This window comes from Poecilia latipinna, unplaced genomic scaffold (genome assembly GCF_001443285.1).
Source record: "Poecilia latipinna isolate Pla-1442-1.1 unplaced genomic scaffold, P_latipinna-1.0 Scaffold1387, whole genome shotgun sequence".
In the NCBI taxonomy this organism is placed as follows: domain Eukaryota; kingdom Metazoa; phylum Chordata; class Actinopteri; order Cyprinodontiformes; family Poeciliidae; genus Poecilia; species Poecilia latipinna.
Window position 1 is genome coordinate 44,250 of NW_015114003.1, and position 20,030 is coordinate 64,279.

Consider the following 20,030-nt stretch of genomic DNA (forward strand, 5'->3'; position numbering starts at 1 on the left):
TTTTGCTCTCTGCCTCATAAATCTGACACATTAGGACCACACACTGCATGTACACATGTCCTGTGAAAAGGTTGTAAATGTTATTGCGTCAGTGTATTTGTCATCTTGACTTGCAGTTGAAAATTAATTCCTTTTTCTTTTTCATGTTATAAAAAAACCCCCAAAACATAAAAACTCAATAGAAATCCTAATTAATAAATGGTGCGCGATGTACAAACATGTTTGTTTCGCCAACAGCAATGATAACGAGGTCTGTTTGTGTCAGGCACACAAACACAAGAGCAGAAATTTAAAGCAATGAAATTACCAAGCACATTCACACACTAACACACTGCTAACATTAGGAGTGTGTTTATAAATGCTCAACCGTGAGGTCAGTCTTATTCCTGCCAAAAGTGGGTGTAAATATTTCTGTTTCGGAAAATTAGTTTTCAGACACACACTCACACCCTCAGTGCATATTGATCTGCACATTGATTCTAAGGATATTAAAACTCAGTGTTATTAATCACAGCTGATTACATTTTCAGTGAAGTGAGATTTTATTAAGACGACGAAAAGGTTCTGCAGCTTTCAGCGTACAAGAGCCTTGCAAAATTATTGACACCCTTTGCACTTGTTATCATGTTAAACCCGTTAAATTTGATTTGGTCTTACAGGGTTTTATGAGAACAAAGCAAAGTAGTAAATAATTGTGCTACACTACAGAGTAACATCTTTAGCTGCACACAGCAAAAACACAAAATCTTACCAAGAGCTTTGTTTAGTTTCTAGTGGAAATATCTTGGTACACGTGAAATAAGAAAAAACTAAAAACTGTTCAGCACAATATAGGAGCTTGTTTTAAGTCAATAATTCCTTAATATTGATGAAGAAGTACAAGTCTTGTCTTGTTATAAGATAATATCACAAATCAAATGTCTTGTTCCAACCTGACTGAACTTGAACTTTGCTGCAAAAAAGAGCAATTTAAAATCTCCAGATGTGCAAAGCTGTTAACATTCACAATAAGACGTGCGGCTATAATTTCAATGATATCCTGCAGAGCAGCATTGCTTCACAGCAACATGTCACATTTTTCAGGATTTTATTTAAAGAAATGTTTTTTAGAAATGTGTTTTTCTGTATACTTGGCTCTGCTTTGTTTGTGTATCACATGAGATCCTAATAACCTGGACTGATGTTTGTAGTTGTAGTATGATGAAAAGTTTCAAGACTTATGGATGTTTTTTCAAAGTACTGTTTCTTCCTGCATCAGAAACCCTGAACTGGATAAACTTATTCTGTTTGCACAGGACCGAAGTTCACCGACTATTTGAATAAAAAAAAAGCTTTTCAGTTTGAGAAATGGTTGTTTTTGCTGCTGCACAGCTTAGGTGTCTCGTTTAGGGACAGTAAATTATTCAGCCGTTCAGGATGTCTGAAGATTGATTGACGCGTTTGGTGGTGTCCTGGTCTTGCCGTTTGCCATATACAGGAAAGATTGTGTGACATGATGTCTTTCCAGCTATGCAATAATAGCCAAACCAGGACGCACATTAATAAGAGCGGTGTTACAGAGCAAAGTGTAAAGACGCATTTTGAGGAAAAAAAGAGGGGAGAGATGGAGCAAAAAGAAGACGGTGAATGTAAAAAAATAAAGATGAAAAAACAAACTTGAGGTAAAAAAAAATAACTGAATATCATCACTGATGGGTGGAAGAGCAAAATAAATACAAAGAAACTGGGTTTATTGGGTATTTAAAACTAACCAAATATTATCGAAGCGTTTAAATTTCATACATGGGGTTTGTTTAGTCGGTTAACTTCGTCTCCTATGAATCTTCTTGTTGCTCTTTCCGTTAATCTTTTCTTCTTCTTCTTCTCTGTTGTGTTCCAGGTGTGATACCAGATCGCCAGTTTGCTGGAACCCAGTTCGTCTGCAGTGTTGTGGCCTCTCATGTCAGCCATCAGCCCTCCACCAGCTTCAGTTTCGTCTGGATCGCCCCGCCGCCAGGCACCGGCTGCGTCAATTTCCTGTAAGTTTGCTGTCAGGTTCACACAAAGAAAAGAATAAAACCGAGAGAAAGCGGTGCAGATGGGTGGATTTGCTGGCACCTTTACAGCTGCTGCTCCAGACATGGACGTTATAAACTTATTTGTTAATGACTTTAAGCTCCATGCTAAACCAGAAAAGCTGAGAGCGGCTTAAATTGTGCTTTTCCTCCTGAGGTCCCCCTGCATCTTAGTGTTTACATCCGGAAATTTTGTGCAAGCCCACGATGCTGGGGGGAAAATAATGTAGAAAAACCCTTAAAGAACAACTCAAAACCACTTTTTTCTCGTTCTCTGCGTCGGCTGAGCTATGTGAACGCAATCCTTGTCACAGGTTCACGACAGGATTTAGATGTTGGTCAGGCTTAATGTGCTTTGATCCAAATATTTCTGTTAATTTTGAATCTATGTGCAGCTTTAGTGTCAACCTTCAACCAAGTCTCAACACTGTAAAACATATGAGCCACATTTAGTTGTGTCTGTCTTTTACTCTTTAAGTCAAATAAATTTATCCAGTTTCAGTTTGTGGAAGATAAACTTACAGCAGTAAGTTGTGTTAACTTTTTATTAATTTAGTCAAACCTCCAAGAGTTGAATAAACTGAGTTTTTAGGTTTGCACTTAAAAAACTGAAAGAAGAGAAAGACAGGAGCGGAAACTATTTCCCAGAATGCTTAGCGGCATGTTTCTGTCTCCTGAGGTGGAAGTGCGTTACGTTGATCTGACTCTGGTGTTTTATTAAGGCAAATGTTCATTTTAATGCAATTCTCAGTCAGCAAAGCTTGAGGATAATGTCCTGATCACACTAAATGTTTCTGAGCTGAATTTATTGGGATGTTTAATAAAATTCATCATCATATCAGAAATTTTGTTCCTGCAGTTTGAAACAAGAATTTAAATTAATCTAAAGTAAAATCAGTATTTATTTTAACTTGATATTGTGAGTAAATAATAGAGAAATGTGGCTCTTTAACCAGATGAAGGTAGATTTTTTTTTCTTGCATATTGTAAAATAATTACTTGGTTTAAGTTGCAGCATTAAGTTAAAACTCACAATTCAAGATTAAAGAAGTTAAAAAACAAAGTTTAGACAACTTGTCTCTTGTTGTTAAATCAACTTCATGAACTTTAATTTCAGTTTAAACCAAAACAATTTTATTGTTGCCTTAAATTGCATTTTCAAGGCAGCAGGTGGACTTTCTAAGTTAAACCACCTGTAAATGTTTTACAGTGTACTTTTATTGTGTCGAAACTAGCACTTATTCAATTCTGTAATTTTCCCTTAAGTTACAGAATTGTGGAGTGCAAAACTAACCATGTATTCAGAGGAATGTTCATCTTTATACGACACGTTTGGGTTAAGCGTCCGGGCTCTGACCTCATTACTCTGTGGCTCAACATGTCATGGATTGATGAGAACTGCCACCCAACTTGAAAGTCTTTCTCTCTTTTTTTTTTTTTTTGGACCCGTTACTGAACTCTCTTTACAACACTCAAAAACTGCTTGGCTAAATTCCTGGAATGTTTCAGCTAATTTTCAGACTGAGAATTTTATAGAGCGACTGACGGAGAACAATTCAACACGACAGCTCTGCTAAATTAAAGCTGCCAGTTAGACGATATCCACCATAATAAATGGATTTACTGGCTTTTTCCAGCTGCCAACTCACTTTTACTGTCAAGCTTGTGTGTTGGCTTGCGCGGGTTTGTTTTTGTCTGAGGACTTGTGTGTGCATGCATGTGAAACTGCAGAGCTGCTGATGACAGCTGGACAACTGTATGGCAATCGGAGTCCCTGCAGTTGACCTTATCAAAGTCAGTCCTTTGCACTCCATCTGACTGGAAACGCTTCTCAAAAATACATGCAGACATGATTACTGGACTCTGTTGTCTTCATCTTGCTTTCCAGAGTGACTCTCTTGTGTCTCATGGGAGGAATTCATCATACATGTGGGTATTTAACCAAAACGTGGGCCACGTTTGGTGCTGCAGAAAATATTCCAAGACTGAGCCGTCAGTAGCTGTGTTTCCATTGACTGTGAAATTGTGCAAATTGTAATTACGAAAATGGAAACATTGCAATTCCGGAAAAACTAAAAAATTTTCAATAAAAGATTTTTGTGCTAGTGGTTTTTCAGCCATATAGAAATTGGTTTATTTTGCAAAACTGCAATGGAAACACTTTTTCCGCATCAGACAAGTCATGAGATCAGCAACTGGATGTTAATACTGGCGGAAAAGACAAAGAAGACGACAGGAAGTGGTAGGAGGATGACGGCGCAGCATGTTTTTTAAATGACATATGTGAACAGACCGATTCACATTTGATTTTAATTGTGTTTCTTAATATTAGTTGAATATCGACAAAGTTTTGCGCACATCTGTAATGGAAACACAGTTCTCTCTACTCTGGTGAGAGAACTGTTTCTCTGTCAGTCATATGCCTGGTTTCCATTCAATTGCAACACAAGTTTTGAGTGAATTTTAAGAAATGTCCCAAAAAAGAAAATGCAAATTAGTCCTGTTGCCATTAGGTGTGGGAATTTTATTGTATTGTTTATCATTTATGGTGAAAAATGTCTTATCATGATAAGAATTTTGATTTATTGTTTATTTTACATTGGCTGTTATACTCTTAACTGCACAGACTGAACAAATTAAAGTTGAATTTGTTAAGTTTGTGAAGCTATTGGTGTATTTAAGTGAGCGCTACTGGTGCAGAGTTATCAAATAGATTTGTAATTCAGTACATTTATGTTTGTGTTTTGAAAAATAACATGCATTTTAAGTCAATTTGGATCAGTATCAGCCGTTGCTAAACCTCAAATATCTGCACCGGTATCAAAAGTGAAAAAAGTGGATCGGTGCATCAGAACTTATTCAGCAATTGTATTTCAATTTCCTCTTTCAGAAAATCCAAGCGAATGTAACAAACTTTTTTTAGGACGTTTTTTTTTCAGATTTTGCCATTTCCATCAACCTTCTTTAATGCGATTCTTCAAAATGCACAGTTGAAAACACGGTTATAGATAGTTTGTGCACGACATCTGATTTGGTAAAAGTGTTTGCAAAATCTCATTTCACTTCCCTGCACATAATACTAAAAAAGTAATAAGTTTCATCATGCCTTGATTGATACAAAGAGTATTTTCTGCAAGCTGAGCCAAGAAGTGTTTAAATTGAAGATCCAGACATGCTCTGTCCTTCAGAAGGCTGGAACGGGTCCACCTCTGCATTAATATGGGCCCTGTGAGCAGTTTTATGGCCGATATTGTGGGATTGTCCCTGGTAACATATCACTTGCAGCTGAGTGATAGAGTGCAGTGATGTGGGCATCCAAAAGAATTAATTTTCTGGATGGCTGTAAATTGCCACCAAAAGAGAAGGCAAGGCCTTGGAGAACAGATGAGAAGAAGAAGAAGAGACGGAGGAAGGTGGAGAGCACACATTCATCCAAAAGTTATTGCTCTACGGAAACCTCACTGAAACAATGTTGGACTCTTTCTGGAAAGTGTTTTGTTTTACACTACTGTCACAGCTGAGGCAGACACTGAAACGAGCCAAAGCATGTTTCTGCAAACAATTTCTGTGGCAGGCATGGGATGTCGAATATCAGCTCTGTACTCACCGTCATTGAATGTGTATGTGGTGGCAGAATACCTTAAGTCAAAGGTTTTTTAATCTCGTCACCAGACTTGAGGTATTATGTCTGAAATTCTGGATGGGAAAGGAAAAACTGTTAACCTGGAAGTTGGTTGTATCTGGTGGTGGGGAAGGCTGATGGACAGTGGCTATTTTTTCCAAATGAATGCTGCATTTTTGGAGTAAACGTGAAGCATTTGTAACCAACACTCTTTAAAGTAAACTTTACCTGGTAATTTGTACTGCTTGAATAACCTAACTTTGTGGATTTTGATAAAAATGGCTGCCATTTTTCTTACACGGAGTTGCAGATCTGAATCTATTATGCAAAACTCATATTTAGCTCATTTTTGTACTTCCATTTAGGTTTCTACTGCTTCTAAAAACAACCTAAGCACTTAAAAACCCACCCAGCTGGTTCTTACCAATAAGTTTATGTTTTTTGGTGTCTGGAAAAGGTTTAACAAACCATCCAAATGTAATGTCATAAATCAGCAGACACTGCGCTGTTAGCAACCCCAGGGAAGCCTAGTTCCGTTACCTAGCAACCCCAGTGCAGCCTAGTTCAGTTACCTAGCAACCTAAGCTGAGTTCCAGCACGTTTGGTTAGCTGGTTTTAAAGCTGTATGAGCTGTTTAATGTATTCTTGTTGGTTGTAAGGCTATATAATTGCACATCTGTTTGCAGCCGTTTTCACATGTGAGTGTAAACATTGAGTTTGGGGGCGTGGCCAACTTTAGCTTATTTGGATTTAAAGGGACAAGAAGCCCTAAAATAACAATCATTCTGAAAGGAAAAGGCAGAAATAACAATCTGATAATGATTTTGTGCAGTAAATGTAATGAACAAGTCTTTTATAGCCCATACATCCATTCTAACGTGTTAAAAAAAAACATGATAGGTCACCTTTAACCAAAAAAGGCTTACTGAAATTGATGTTTTAACGAGTTTGTCAATTAATTTGCATAATAAAGTTCGCAAATGTTCTGTGAATCCACTAGATTGACTAGATCTGACAAAATATCAGACATCTTTCTGTTTGTCAGGTTCACAGTACTGGCATGAGACCTGACCTATCTTTCCCAGAGCTCCTAATTTACCCAGTTATTAGTCTGCTCCATTGATTTGTTTGTATTCAAGTCAATCAGTTGACTCTGTTTTATCATAAAGCCACTACTTAATGACCTTTCATCCTTATTAAAGGTCCTCAAAGGCCTCTGGCCGCAGGGTGCATGAAGGTTTACTGGAAATGTTAAGCCAGGAAAGAAATAATTGGCTGAAGATAAGAAAATATTTGTCATGGATACAGACCATTGAGGAATAAATGTGGAAGATAAAGCAAAAATCTGAATATTATAATGTCCAATTTTAAAAAATATTTCAGATTTAAATTTATTGATTAATTTAGGATTTCTTTACCAATTATTTGTATCACTTGATTAAGGACTCTTGTTCAAACATGGGGTCAAGCATATTTGCAAATTTCTGAAATTCAAAGCATTTTCCAAGTCTAGAAAATTATAAAAAAAAATTTCAGGATTTATTTCTAGTCCTGTTTTTTAAGTGTTGTAATTAACACCTCCGTTTTGGTCAAGAAGGCGAATCAGCGGCTCTATTTCCTCAGGCGGCTGAAGCGTGCAGGACTGGGGAGCTCAGTCCTCACCTCCTTTTACAGATGTGTGGTGGAGAGTGTGCTGTGCTCCAGCATAAACGTGTGGTACGGCAGCTGCTCTGTTGTAGACAGGGAAGCTCTGCAAAGAGTGGTGAAGGCGGCACAAAGGACTGTTGGAGTCAACCTCCCCACCGCCACAGACATCTACACCTCCAGATGCAGGAAAAGGGCCTCCTGCATCATGAAGGACCCTACTCACCCAGCACACTCACTTCTTGTCCCGCTCCCCTCAGGTAGGAGGTTGCGGAGCATCAAATGCAGGACAACCAGATTGAGAAACAGCTTCATACCAGAAGCTGTGCGACTCTTAAACTCCCATCATTCTCCCTTATTGCACTGCTCTTAGCTATACACTTTTCCTACTTGTAATATTGTGCTCTTGCAGCGATTTTATATTTTATATTTTATACTTTTATATTTATATTTTTATATTTGGATGTAACTGGGGCTGTGACTCTCAATTTCGTTCCACCTCATGTGATACGTGATGTGAATGACAATAAAGTATCTTGAATCTTGAACTGTTGTCCATCCATCCATTTTTTGCAGATTAGGTATTAAAAGCCTGAAAGTAAACATTTATAGCCATAATTGCATGAATGTTTGAGTTTTACTTAATTGAACTGAGTGTAATAAAATAATAAACTTAAAAACAAAGAAAATAATTTGAAGACAAAAGCAAGCAAAAGAAAAACAACTTTAAAGTATATTTTTACGTTTAAAGGAGTGGGTATTTTTACACCTACCCTCTTACATAAGCAGCATCATCCAATAAATTACTATTAAGTTAATTTGGTTTCCTGAGGCTAAAAACAAAGAGTTCTGAGATTCAATTCTGTAAAATTGTGAAATTTTGCCAAGAAAAATGCAGAGACCCTGTCTCAAGTTTTCCTCTGTATTTATATCGGGTTATTTCCCAAAGGAAAGGCCGTGACCCCTATAATTATGTGCACAGCCCAGTTTGCACAGAGATTCGGGTGCACACACTTAGCTGTTCGGGATACGGCACTTCTCAAATCGATAATGCTACATATTGTCCACATCACCAGAATCCCACATCCTCATTACCAAAAGGTCACTGCCCCACCTGCTGGGCTGATGATCATTTTAACAGTCTGAGATTAAATAGAAGGTTGAAATAAAAAAAAGTAGCATAATGAACCACTGCAGAGGCAGCTGCCCCAGATGGACTGTATGCTGGTGTCGGATTATTTGTCCGTGATCAGCCCTGCTCAGTTTTGATGAAAACCAGACACGACCGCTTGCTTGGAGTCATCTCTCGTTCGTTGACTCTAAGTAAATGTAGTTAATTCTTCCCAGCATCCAGTCTGACCCAGATGCTCTGACAGGCAGAGAAATCTTTGTCAAAGCATTAAGCTTACTTGAGTTTTCATGTATCAGAGTTTCTCTTTTTGCTTTTAAAGGGGCAGTATTATGTATTTTCCATGCACACAGTGTTTTGCCTTCAGTTGTTAATAGCATTGTTATAAGACTTAAAAGAAATTTGACTTCGTAATTTAATTCCTTGAAATTGGGCCTCTGTCTCTTTAAAAAGTCCTGTTCTTTCTGAAACTCTGCCTTCAGGAAGTAATCTGTTAACCCTTCGACAGCATTTTTACCAGCATTTCACTGAAAAGTGTTGCATATAATGAGCTCAGCTGACGCGCAGTTCCACCAGGTGTTTGCTAATTGCTGCTGGCTAGTCTGAAAGAGCCAAGTCGGGGAGTCATGGAGGAGGGCTGTTCTGTGAGGCCGAAGCTTTAAAACTGCAGCTTTGAGGAGGAGCTGCGCCTTGAAGGCGGGGCTAGGTCCACCCAGGCGTTTTGCACAGCTGAATGGTTGCCATGGCGATGAAAGGACTTCTCAAACATGCACGAAAAAATCAAGGCAACACTCCATCTAGGTTTTTTGATGAGGGAATGAAATTCTAACTTTATGTAAAGCTGAAAAAAGTTGATTTTACGTAATGCTGCCCCTTTAAAATAAAAGCATTTCTTCCGATCACATCCCCGCTTTTTCCTTAATCTCATATTCACCCCAAAGTAAGTAGCTACAGTTGTTTTCTTAATCTTTCCTGTTATTGCCTACTTGCAGCAGTCAAGGTCAATTGCTCTCGTCTTTAAGCTCCATACTGAGAGCAGTAACCGTGTTTCTTCTGGCTGTATTTGGAGCAATAACTATCAATGACCCCGGGCTAACAAGCAGGTAATTTGCCAAACAACTCCCAAATCCCTCTTCTGTGCAGCTTCATTAAATTTGCATGCTCTCTAAGAGCCCTTTTCCAATTAATTAATTCAAGGATGGAGGGAGTGGTTGGTGGAGTTGCACAAATCAGAGATAGGTACACCATAAGGATGAAGAAAATATTCAACTGTATTGTATGAGAGCTGAAAAATGAGAAATCCTCCAGCTGAAATGTGATTCTTGTTTCTGCCCTTTGTTGTCCAGATCAGTAGAGTCATAAACGCAGCTGGAGTCCTCAACGTTGGGGATAAATCAACCAATTAGGGCGTGTTATTTTAAAGGGAGAGGTCCAAATGCTCCAAATCAGCGCTGGCAACAAAGACCGCACCCCTCTGAAACTCCACGTATTTATCATAATTACTAAACGGGCTTAGTGGGCTGGAAGAGAAGATGAGCTTTTAATTGGGGTTTCAGGAAAATAGTGGCTGTTTTCCTCTAACTAGGAGAGTGTGTGTTCTCTATTCTCATATGTTAGACACTCATCAGCATCTTTCTTAGTTATTTCTTGACAGGAGGGTTGGACTTAAGAAATGCCTTAATTTAATGAAGTGTTGAAATCATTCCCCAAAGATTTCGGGCGCCAAGCAAATATCCGCCAGTCCGAACCATTGATGCAACTACGGCTGCAAATAATGATTATTTTAGTAATAGATCATTATATAAATTATTTGGATGATTAATCAATTAATTGACTAAAAAGATTGTGCCAAATTTTTCTATCTTGTTAAACAAAATATTTTTTTCTGAGCCAAAAAGATACAACAAAGCATTTTAGAGCCATTAGAAATACCTCAAAAGATGGAAATAAACAATAAGGAAATAAACATTTTATTCCCTAAATTGCAGTAATATAGCATCCATTTAATTTAGTAATTTTTGCATTGACCAATTATCAATTGAGTAGCGGAAAGTGCTTAATCAGAGGTTTTGTTTTTTACAGAATTTGGACCAGGTGAAGCTAAATCTGCCACTTCAGAAATTTGGGGTAAAATATATTTGAAGACAAAGTTTTTTTTTATTTTTATCTTAAATGCAAATTGTACATATTTTTTGTACAGTTTTTACTTAATTACTGCTCAGTGTGGTGTTGTTTCAGTAAATTCCTCCTCAACTCCTGGTTGAGATTAATCAATTACTAAATTAATCAATCACAATTAAACCAATTTATCATTTGCAGGCCCTGATGCAAGTAAAATTTTAGAGTAGAGAAAATTACTGGCCTTGTTTGCTTTTGTGGTACATATAATTTATTCATTTATTCTTTCTTTTAAGCAGCAGTTTATTTAACATGTATTTGCGGCTCAGGGTAAATCAGCAGTCTATATAATTTGTGCGTGTGGTTAGCAGGGAGCTGTCAAGCCGGTTTCCGGGGGATACTTACGGCCAACAGCAACATGTAATCTAACATGGATGACATGGATGGTAATTACCCACTCCCAGCCCTTTGGGGAGCTCTGAGTGTGACAGCCTGTCCATCTGCATACATGTTACCGCCGCTCCTATATAGCTTAGAGAGTCCGTGTGTGTGTCTGCTTTGCTTTTACTGGCTCGCCTCGCCACTTGACAGCAGATTGTGGTATTTGACTGACAAGGCCATCAACCCTTCCCCCTTAAATCATTTTTTCCCTCTGACCAAATCCAAACCCTGCTGCCTTCTCTTCCTATCCACTCTCTGTTCTCTCTGAAATTTCCCCATAATTATGAGTGTTTTGTTTATTTCCAATTCAACATTTTGACAAACAGGGCATGGGCAACTTATACAGCTCTGGAAAAAACTAAGAGCNGCATGAATGTTTGAGTTTTACTTAATTGAACTGAGTGTAATAAAATAATAAACTTAAAAACAAAGAAAATAATTTGAAGACAAAAGCAAGCAAAAGAAAAACAACTTTAAAGTATATTTTTACGTTTAAAGGAGTGGGTATTTTTACACCTACCCTCTTACATAAGCAGCATCATCCAATAAATTACTATTAAGTTAATTTGGTTTCCTGAGGCTAAAAACAAAGAGTTCTGAGATTCAATTCTGTAAAATTGTGAAATTTTGCCAAGAAAAATGCAGAGACCCTGTCTCAAGTTTTCCTCTGTATTTATATCGGGTTATTTCCCAAAGGAAAGGCCGTGACCCCTATAATTATGTGCACAGCCCAGTTTGCACAGAGATTCGGGTGCACACACTTAGCTGTTCGGGATACGGCACTTCTCAAATCGATAATGCTACATATTGTCCACATCACCAGAATCCCACATCCTCATTACCAAAAGGTCACTGCCCCACCTGCTGGGCTGATGATCATTTTAACAGTCTGAGATTAAATAGAAGGTTGAAATAAAAAAAAGTAGCATAATGAACCACTGCAGAGGCAGCTGCCCCAGATGGACTGTATGCTGGTGTCGGATTATTTGTCCGTGATCAGCCCTGCTCAGTTTTGATGAAAACCAGACACGACCGCTTGCTTGGAGTCATCTCTCGTTCGTTGACTCTAAGTAAATGTAGTTAATTCTTCCCAGCATCCAGTCTGACCCAGATGCTCTGACAGGCAGAGAAATCTTTGTCAAAGCATTAAGCTTACTTGAGTTTTCATGTATCAGAGTTTCTCTTTTTGCTTTTAAAGGGGCAGTATTATGTATTTTCCATGCACACAGTGTTTTGCCTTCAGTTGTTAATAGCATTGTTATAAGACTTAAAAGAAATTTGACTTCGTAATTTAATTCCTTGAAATTGGGCCTCTGTCTCTTTAAAAAGTCCTGTTCTTTCTGAAACTCTGCCTTCAGGAAGTAATCTGTTAACCCTTCGACAGCATTTTTACCAGCATTTCACTGAAAAGTGTTGCATATAATGAGCTCAGCTGACGCGCAGTTCCACCAGGTGTTTGCTAATTGCTGCTGGCTAGTCTGAAAGAGCCAAGTCGGGGAGTCATGGAGGAGGGCTGTTCTGTGAGGCCGAAGCTTTAAAACTGCAGCTTTGAGGAGGAGCTGCGCCTTGAAGGCGGGGCTAGGTCCACCCAGGCGTTTTGCACAGCTGAATGGTTGCCATGGCGATGAAAGGACTTCTCAAACATGCACGAAAAAATCAAGGCAACACTCCATCTAGGTTTTTTGATGAGGGAATGAAATTCTAACTTTATGTAAAGCTGAAAAAAGTTGATTTTACGTAATGCTGCCCCTTTAAAATAAAAGCATTTCTTCCGATCACATCCCCGCTTTTTCCTTAATCTCATATTCACCCCAAAGTAAGTAGCTACAGTTGTTTTCTTAATCTTTCCTGTTATTGCCTACTTGCAGCAGTCAAGGTCAATTGCTCTCGTCTTTAAGCTCCATACTGAGAGCAGTAACCGTGTTTCTTCTGGCTGTATTTGGAGCAATAACTATCAATGACCCCGGGCTAACAAGCAGGTAATTTGCCAAACAACTCCCAAATCCCTCTTCTGTGCAGCTTCATTAAATTTGCATGCTCTCTAAGAGCCCTTTTCCAATTAATTAATTCAAGGATGGAGGGAGTGGTTGGTGGAGTTGCACAAATCAGAGATAGGTACACCATAAGGATGAAGAAAATATTCAACTGTATTGTATGAGAGCTGAAAAATGAGAAATCCTCCAGCTGAAATGTGATTCTTGTTTCTGCCCTTTGTTGTCCAGATCAGTAGAGTCATAAACGCAGCTGGAGTCCTCAACGTTGGGGATAAATCAACCAATTAGGGCGTGTTATTTTAAAGGGAGAGGTCCAAATGCTCCAAATCAGCGCTGGCAACAAAGACCGCACCCCTCTGAAACTCCACGTATTTATCATAATTACTAAACGGGCTTAGTGGGCTGGAAGAGAAGATGAGCTTTTAATTGGGGTTTCAGGAAAATAGTGGCTGTTTTCCTCTAACTAGGAGAGTGTGTGTTCTCTATTCTCATATGTTAGACACTCATCAGCATCTTTCTTAGTTATTTCTTGACAGGAGGGTTGGACTTAAGAAATGCCTTAATTTAATGAAGTGTTGAAATCATTCCCCAAAGATTTCGGGCGCCAAGCAAATATCCGCCAGTCCGAACCATTGATGCAACTACGGCTGCAAATAATGATTATTTTAGTAATAGATCATTATATAAATTATTTGGATGATTAATCAATTAATTGACTAAAAAGATTGTGCCAAATTTTTCTATCTTGTTAAACAAAATATTTTTTTCTGAGCCAAAAAGATACAACAAAGCATTTTAGAGCCATTAGAAATACCTCAAAAGATGGAAATAAACAATAAGGAAATAAACATTTTATTCCCTAAATTGCAGTAATATAGCATCCATTTAATTTAGTAATTTTTGCATTGACCAATTATCAATTGAGTAGCGGAAAGTGCTTAATCAGAGGTTTTGTTTTTTACAGAATTTGGACCAGGTGAAGCTAAATCTGCCACTTCAGAAATTTGGGGTAAAATATATTTGAAGACAAAGTTTTTTTTTATTTTTATCTTAAATGCAAATTGTACATATTTTTTGTACAGTTTTTACTTAATTACTGCTCAGTGTGGTGTTGTTTCAGTAAATTCCTCCTCAACTCCTGGTTGAGATTAATCAATTACTAAATTAATCAATCACAATTAAACCAATTTATCATTTGCAGGCCCTGATGCAAGTAAAATTTTAGAGTAGAGAAAATTACTGGCCTTGTTTGCTTTTGTGGTACATATAATTTATTCATTTATTCTTTCTTTTAAGCAGCAGTTTATTTAACATGTATTTGCGGCTCAGGGTAAATCAGCAGTCTATATAATTTGTGCGTGTGGTTAGCAGGGAGCTGTCAAGCCGGTTTCCGGGGGATACTTACGGCCAACAGCAACATGTAATCTAACATGGATGACATGGATGGTAATTACCCACTCCCAGCCCTTTGGGGAGCTCTGAGTGTGACAGCCTGTCCATCTGCATACATGTTACCGCCGCTCCTATATAGCTTAGAGAGTCCGTGTGTGTGTCTGCTTTGCTTTTACTGGCTCGCCTCGCCACTTGACAGCAGATTGTGGTATTTGACTGACAAGGCCATCAACCCTTCCCCCTTAAATCATTTTTTCCCTCTGACCAAATCCAAACCCTGCTGCCTTCTCTTCCTATCCACTCTCTGTTCTCTCTGAAATTTCCCCATAATTATGAGTGTTTTGTTTATTTCCAATTCAACATTTTGACAAACAGGGCATGGGCAACTTATACAGCTCTGGAAAAAACTAAGAGCCCACTGCTATAAAACCCCATTGAAAACCTCCTGGTTATTCCACCAAATATTGATTTCTGAACTCTTCCTGAGTTAAAACATTGTTGTTTCTAAATTAATAGGAACTTGTTTTCTTTGCATTATTTGCATCTTTTTCATTATTTTGACCATTTCTCATTTTCTGCTAGTAAATACAAAATTTTGCTTGGAAGTTCAGAGACATGTTGTCAGTAGTTCATACAATAAAAGAACAATATGTTCATTTTACTCAAATATATGCCTATAAAAAGTAAAATCAGAGAAACTGATCATTTTAAGTGGCCTCTACTTTTTTCCAGAGATTTATTTTCATGAAATTAACTCCAGTTTGAATCCAAAAAGAAGAAAAGAGCGGAAAAAACCCAGCACATATTACAGCCCCTAATTACCCCACCCACTGAACTAAGGAAAAAAACGAATAAAATTAACATTTAGCTGCTCTTTTTATGTTTGTGTGGGTTCCAGAGAGTGGATGGACTAATGAGAGACGCATGCTGAGGAGCCACTGGTGGGTGACGGCAGACAGACACTGGGGTCATGCTGCTCAGATCAAACACGCTTCGGCTTAGACTAACTGCTCTCTCCCGGCTTCTGTTTTAATCATAAACACGCTCTCAGAGAACCACTCCTGCTCTCAAATAGTCTAAATTAAGCAACAGACTCTTTCTCTCCAATTTGTTTTTTATTTTCACTCTTTGCAAAACAATGCTTTACTGTTAAGTTGAGGTTTAGTGCTAAACTGTGTAGGAAGTGTGCTTTCCAAAGAGGATGTCTCCTTCCTGGCTACCAAGCAAAATCCGCTAAGTGAGCTTGAGCTGTTTACTAAATATTTAAGGGCCTTGTTCCTACATCCCCACCCGCTGTTCATTACGCATCATCTTTTATTCATAAATACCAAACCTTAAATTAGTTTTCACCAATTCTGAAATATGAGTGTAATTAAGTATGTTTTCTCCCCAGCTATGCTCGGGCACAAGAGGTCTTTATCAATTAATGAGCAGTCCATTCATTATTTATAGGATGAGACGAATGTGTAAATGCCTCGGCACCCGTAAAAAGGCATGAGTCGGCAGGGTGGGTAGAGTTTGGAAGATGAGACCGGATTCATGTGGGTTGAGACAGAAAAAGAGGGAAGATGAATGAGGACTAAGGAAGCTGGTGGTATATCGTTTACACCCACTTGGCTAAGCATATGCGCTCAAAAAGAGTTGATACAAATTTTGCAGCCTCACATTTCCACCCAAATCTGTCATCGTACTTTGGCCATTTGTTGTTTGTAAATCCACTGTAGGTCAAAAACTAGTCTGTTTACGTAAATTGTGCCCACTGAAGCTGAGAGTGTCACTTTTAAGAGAGAGAGACTGCCGTGCTGAAAATAAATTGGCAATAACTTCACAACGGAGGATTCTGCCACAGCAATTATGCAAAGTCACTCCTTTTTATGGAAAGATGCAACTTTCAATCTATCTTAAAGGGGCACAGTTGTCTGGTGTCCTCCAAACTTAACCAATTATTTGTACTTCACTTGTAATCAGAACTATTACAAGTGTAATAGTATAAAGTATTATACTATTACCACTTTTACTCTCCTCCAACTACACAGATTTTGAAAGATCACAGAAATGTAAACCTAGATATTAAGCCAGTCAGTAAAGTTTAGCACCTCACACCATAAAACTCATTGATTCAAAACGTTATACTTAACTTTTTCAGAGAAAAGGTTGCTGCAAATGAAACACATATTTTGACAGTAAATAGATAAAAATGGAACAGTTATAATAAGGTTTTTCTTTAAATGTATTGCACTCAAAAAACATGTTTCATAAACAAAAGGTTAAGAACTTTTTTGTAGGAAGAGCTACATTGAAGCCACTAAAAACACCTGTTCCTCTAAATGTGACCGTGTTGTAAGTCAGCAAAGAAACATAGTATTTTCCAACAGCCATTGTACAGCGCATACAGCGGTAAAAGCAGCTGACCAAAGGTGCTGGAGCTCTGCTGGGGTTGCTAGGTAATGGGTGACACACTTCTGGGGTTGCTGGGTTAAAGGCAGTGTAACATTACATCCTGGAGGTTTTTGAAATGGCTCATTTTCCAGACACCATAAAATATTAACATGTTACCAAAAAACAACTGGGTGTTTTTAGAAGCAGTAGAAACCCAAATGAAAGAACAAAAATGTGTGAAACGTGAAATTTTGCATAATAGACCCCCTTCAACCTTTTAAGTTGTTGATCTATTGAAAAAATGTTTCTCTATGCAAAAAGACTTGAGAGCTGTGTTTCTTTTCATTTTAAGAAAGCATCCTATGCACATTACTTCAATTTCATTGCCAAAATCCCACAAATGTTCAGTTTTTCAAACTAAAATTGAGAAACAACGGTACACCTTGATGAGCTGATCTAAACGCATCAAATTAAATTACAACACATTTAGAGTCACAACCTGAAAGGGAAATAAATACCCATATAGATGCCGGACCTCCTACGATCAAAGACTAATCTCTGCTAATCTCTACATTAGCATCTGTGCTGTTTGATGTTCATTTGTGCTGATACCACAGACTGAGTATCTTAAAAATGTGTGTAATGTTTGTGCATTTAGAGACAGTAGCCACCCTTAAAGAGCTCTTCAGTCTCTTTGTGGGTGGCACACATACTGTAGTTGTGTGTTTGTTTGCTCATTACTGGGAGGTTGGTCAGATTTATTAGCCACAGATTATTTTAATATTTAATGTTTAACCCTAATTGCAACATGTGAAAAATGCTTGTCTGTGTGCCAGATGATACAACTGCTCTACACTCCCCTTGATGGATGAGCGCAGAGCATGCACATAGTCTGGGAGAAACGCGTCACAGCTGTTGTGTTGCTCCTCTTTATGTTTTTGACCTCAGCCCCACTGCAGGCATTTTCCCGCAGCCTTTTGTGTTAGAAAAATGTTTTAAAAGTAGGGTAATGTAGTTTTTGCAATCCACCTAAATCTATTATTCTCAGGTTTTTATTCTGATATTTCTGAACTGAATTTTTCTGTGAGATACAAATGCAGTGCATCCAAAAAGTATTCACTGCGTCTCTACATTTTCTTATGTTACAGCTTTTTTCCAAATTATATGAAATTAATCTCTTTCCTCAAAATTCTACACACAAATGCCACAATATGACGGTTTTTTGAGTTTTTATTACGTTTATTAAAGGGGACCTTTCAGGCAAAATTCACATTTTGTATGTTTTTGTACATCCATTTGGCTTTCTAGTGCTTCTAAAAACACCCCAAGCATTTAAAAAAAAAATCACCCAGCTGTTTTTTGGCAATAAATTAATGTTTTTTGGTGTCTGGAAAATGAGACCTTTCAAAAACCTACCTAGCAACTCAAGCTGAGCTTTCACAACATCCAGTTCTACCACTATATGCGCTGTACAATGGCTGCTGGAAAAGACAAGTGTCTTTTGTTGTTGACTTACTGTCCAGAATCCACTTGCTGCATTGTTGTTGGTTGTGCAGGAGGCTCTACTTCTGCTTTTCAAAGACATACGGATGTATAGTTGCACATCTGTTAAACATTGACATGGAGGGAGGTGACAAGACGGCCTAAAACAGCTAAAAAAAAAAAAATAGGCAGAACTGATCAGACTAAAATCTCATTATTTAAGAATGATTTTGTGCAAAAAAAATTTTAATGAATATATTATGTGTAGCACACAGCTACAAGGAAGCATAATAGGTCACCTTTAGGTCACCTGACAAAATAATGTTAAAATGTAATGCTGTGCTTTTTTAAAACTAAAAAATCTGTATATTGACAGGAAAGTCTAGATACAAAAGAAACAAATTAATCACTAGTTGATCGATAAGATTAATCAACTTTAGATTAATCAATAACTTGTATCCCTGCCTAACATTATAAACTGATGTTAAAACTTTATTAGAAGCAGCCATCAGATCCCATTGAGCATCCATAAGGTAACACACTCCACTACTTTCCATATCTGATTTAGTCTCGGCTTGTTAAAATAGAAATTTTGACTTTGTGAAGAAGTTTCTTGCTTTGATCTCAAAGTCGGATCATAATGGTTTCATAAAAAGCCTTCTTTCATGTAGAACAGTGAAATGCATTTTGGTAAAGCAGAAAATGATGCCATCTGTGCTAGATCGATGTTCAGACGGTATAATAAGGACAACCAGTTAACTTTCCCCGTGGTGGTGTTTATTTTAATGATCTTCCTCTCCTTCGTTTCCCCTTCTTCTTCCCAGAGCCACAGCAACGCATCGAGGACAGATCATTTTTAAGGATGCGCTGGCCCAGCAGCTCTGTGAGCAAGGAGGTAAGTAACAAGGACAACACAGCGACGTTCCTCTATTCCTCTCCGTGGCATGACACAGGCATCATGAGACACTCGTAGGGGTAATATATTCACATCTGTGCAGAAACACAAACATGTGCACCAACAAATGCTGCATGGTCTCACCTTCTGTCAGTTCCCGTTGTGTGTACGAGTGTAGAGTCAGGATTCGGATGTCAGAGCAGCTGATGTTCAGGACTGTGCCTTTGCAGCACTTCCTGGCTTTCTTTCTGCTTAATGATGCAGCCAGAGTTAGAGAGTTTCGGATGCCCTATATTGCCAGCTTAATTTCAGCTTATGCTAAACTCAGCTTTTTCCCCCACTCCTTTTTGCTCCTTCTCTGTCAGAGATTTACACTGTATTGCCAAGACTTCTTACATCCACTTTCTGTGACAGTCCTAAGTAGCTATTGACAGACAGTGCAGTCCCACTCTGCATGCTGAGTGTGTATAATTGCTTGTTTACAGGCAAGATGCCTCCCTCCTCCTCACTTAAGAACTCCCCGCTTGTAGATCAAAATTTATCTTTAATGCCAAACGAAGACAGAGTCCAAATGCTGCTGCTCTTTTTCTAGTTGTAGCAGCCAAAAAGTGGCTTTTAGTAAATAAATACTTACTTTTTATGTTTATTTGCACTGCATAGAAACTTAATTAGGAAAAGACAACTAAAGTTAGAACATATATTCTTCAGTAGGTCATCAGAAACCCTCTAGAATAAAACTAGCTGGGCATTAAGTGCTTAAATGTGTCATTTGGAAGAGCTGGAGCTCAGAGCTCAGTTAGCCATGGATGATCAACAGAGAGACGGAAAAGCGAGAAGGCTTTTCTCCTTTGTCTCCTTGCCGGAGAGCTCATCCTCTCAC

The 20,030-nt window shown here is 38.2% G+C and overlaps 1 protein-coding gene across 1 annotated transcript in view; it reads left to right on the top strand.

Annotated features, from left to right (window-relative positions):
• reln (reelin) overlaps positions 1–20,030 on the top strand; it is a gene marked incomplete at its 5' end in the record, with an annotated part of 132,580 nt that overhangs the window by 30,791 nt on the left and 81,759 nt on the right. Inside the window, 2 exons of the mRNA XM_015056507.1 lie at positions 1,880–2,018; positions 19,080–19,150. Of these exons, the coding sequence (XP_014911993.1) occupies positions 1,880–2,018; positions 19,080–19,150 (210 nt within the window). The remainder of the gene's footprint in view (positions 1–1,879; positions 2,019–19,079; positions 19,151–20,030) is intronic.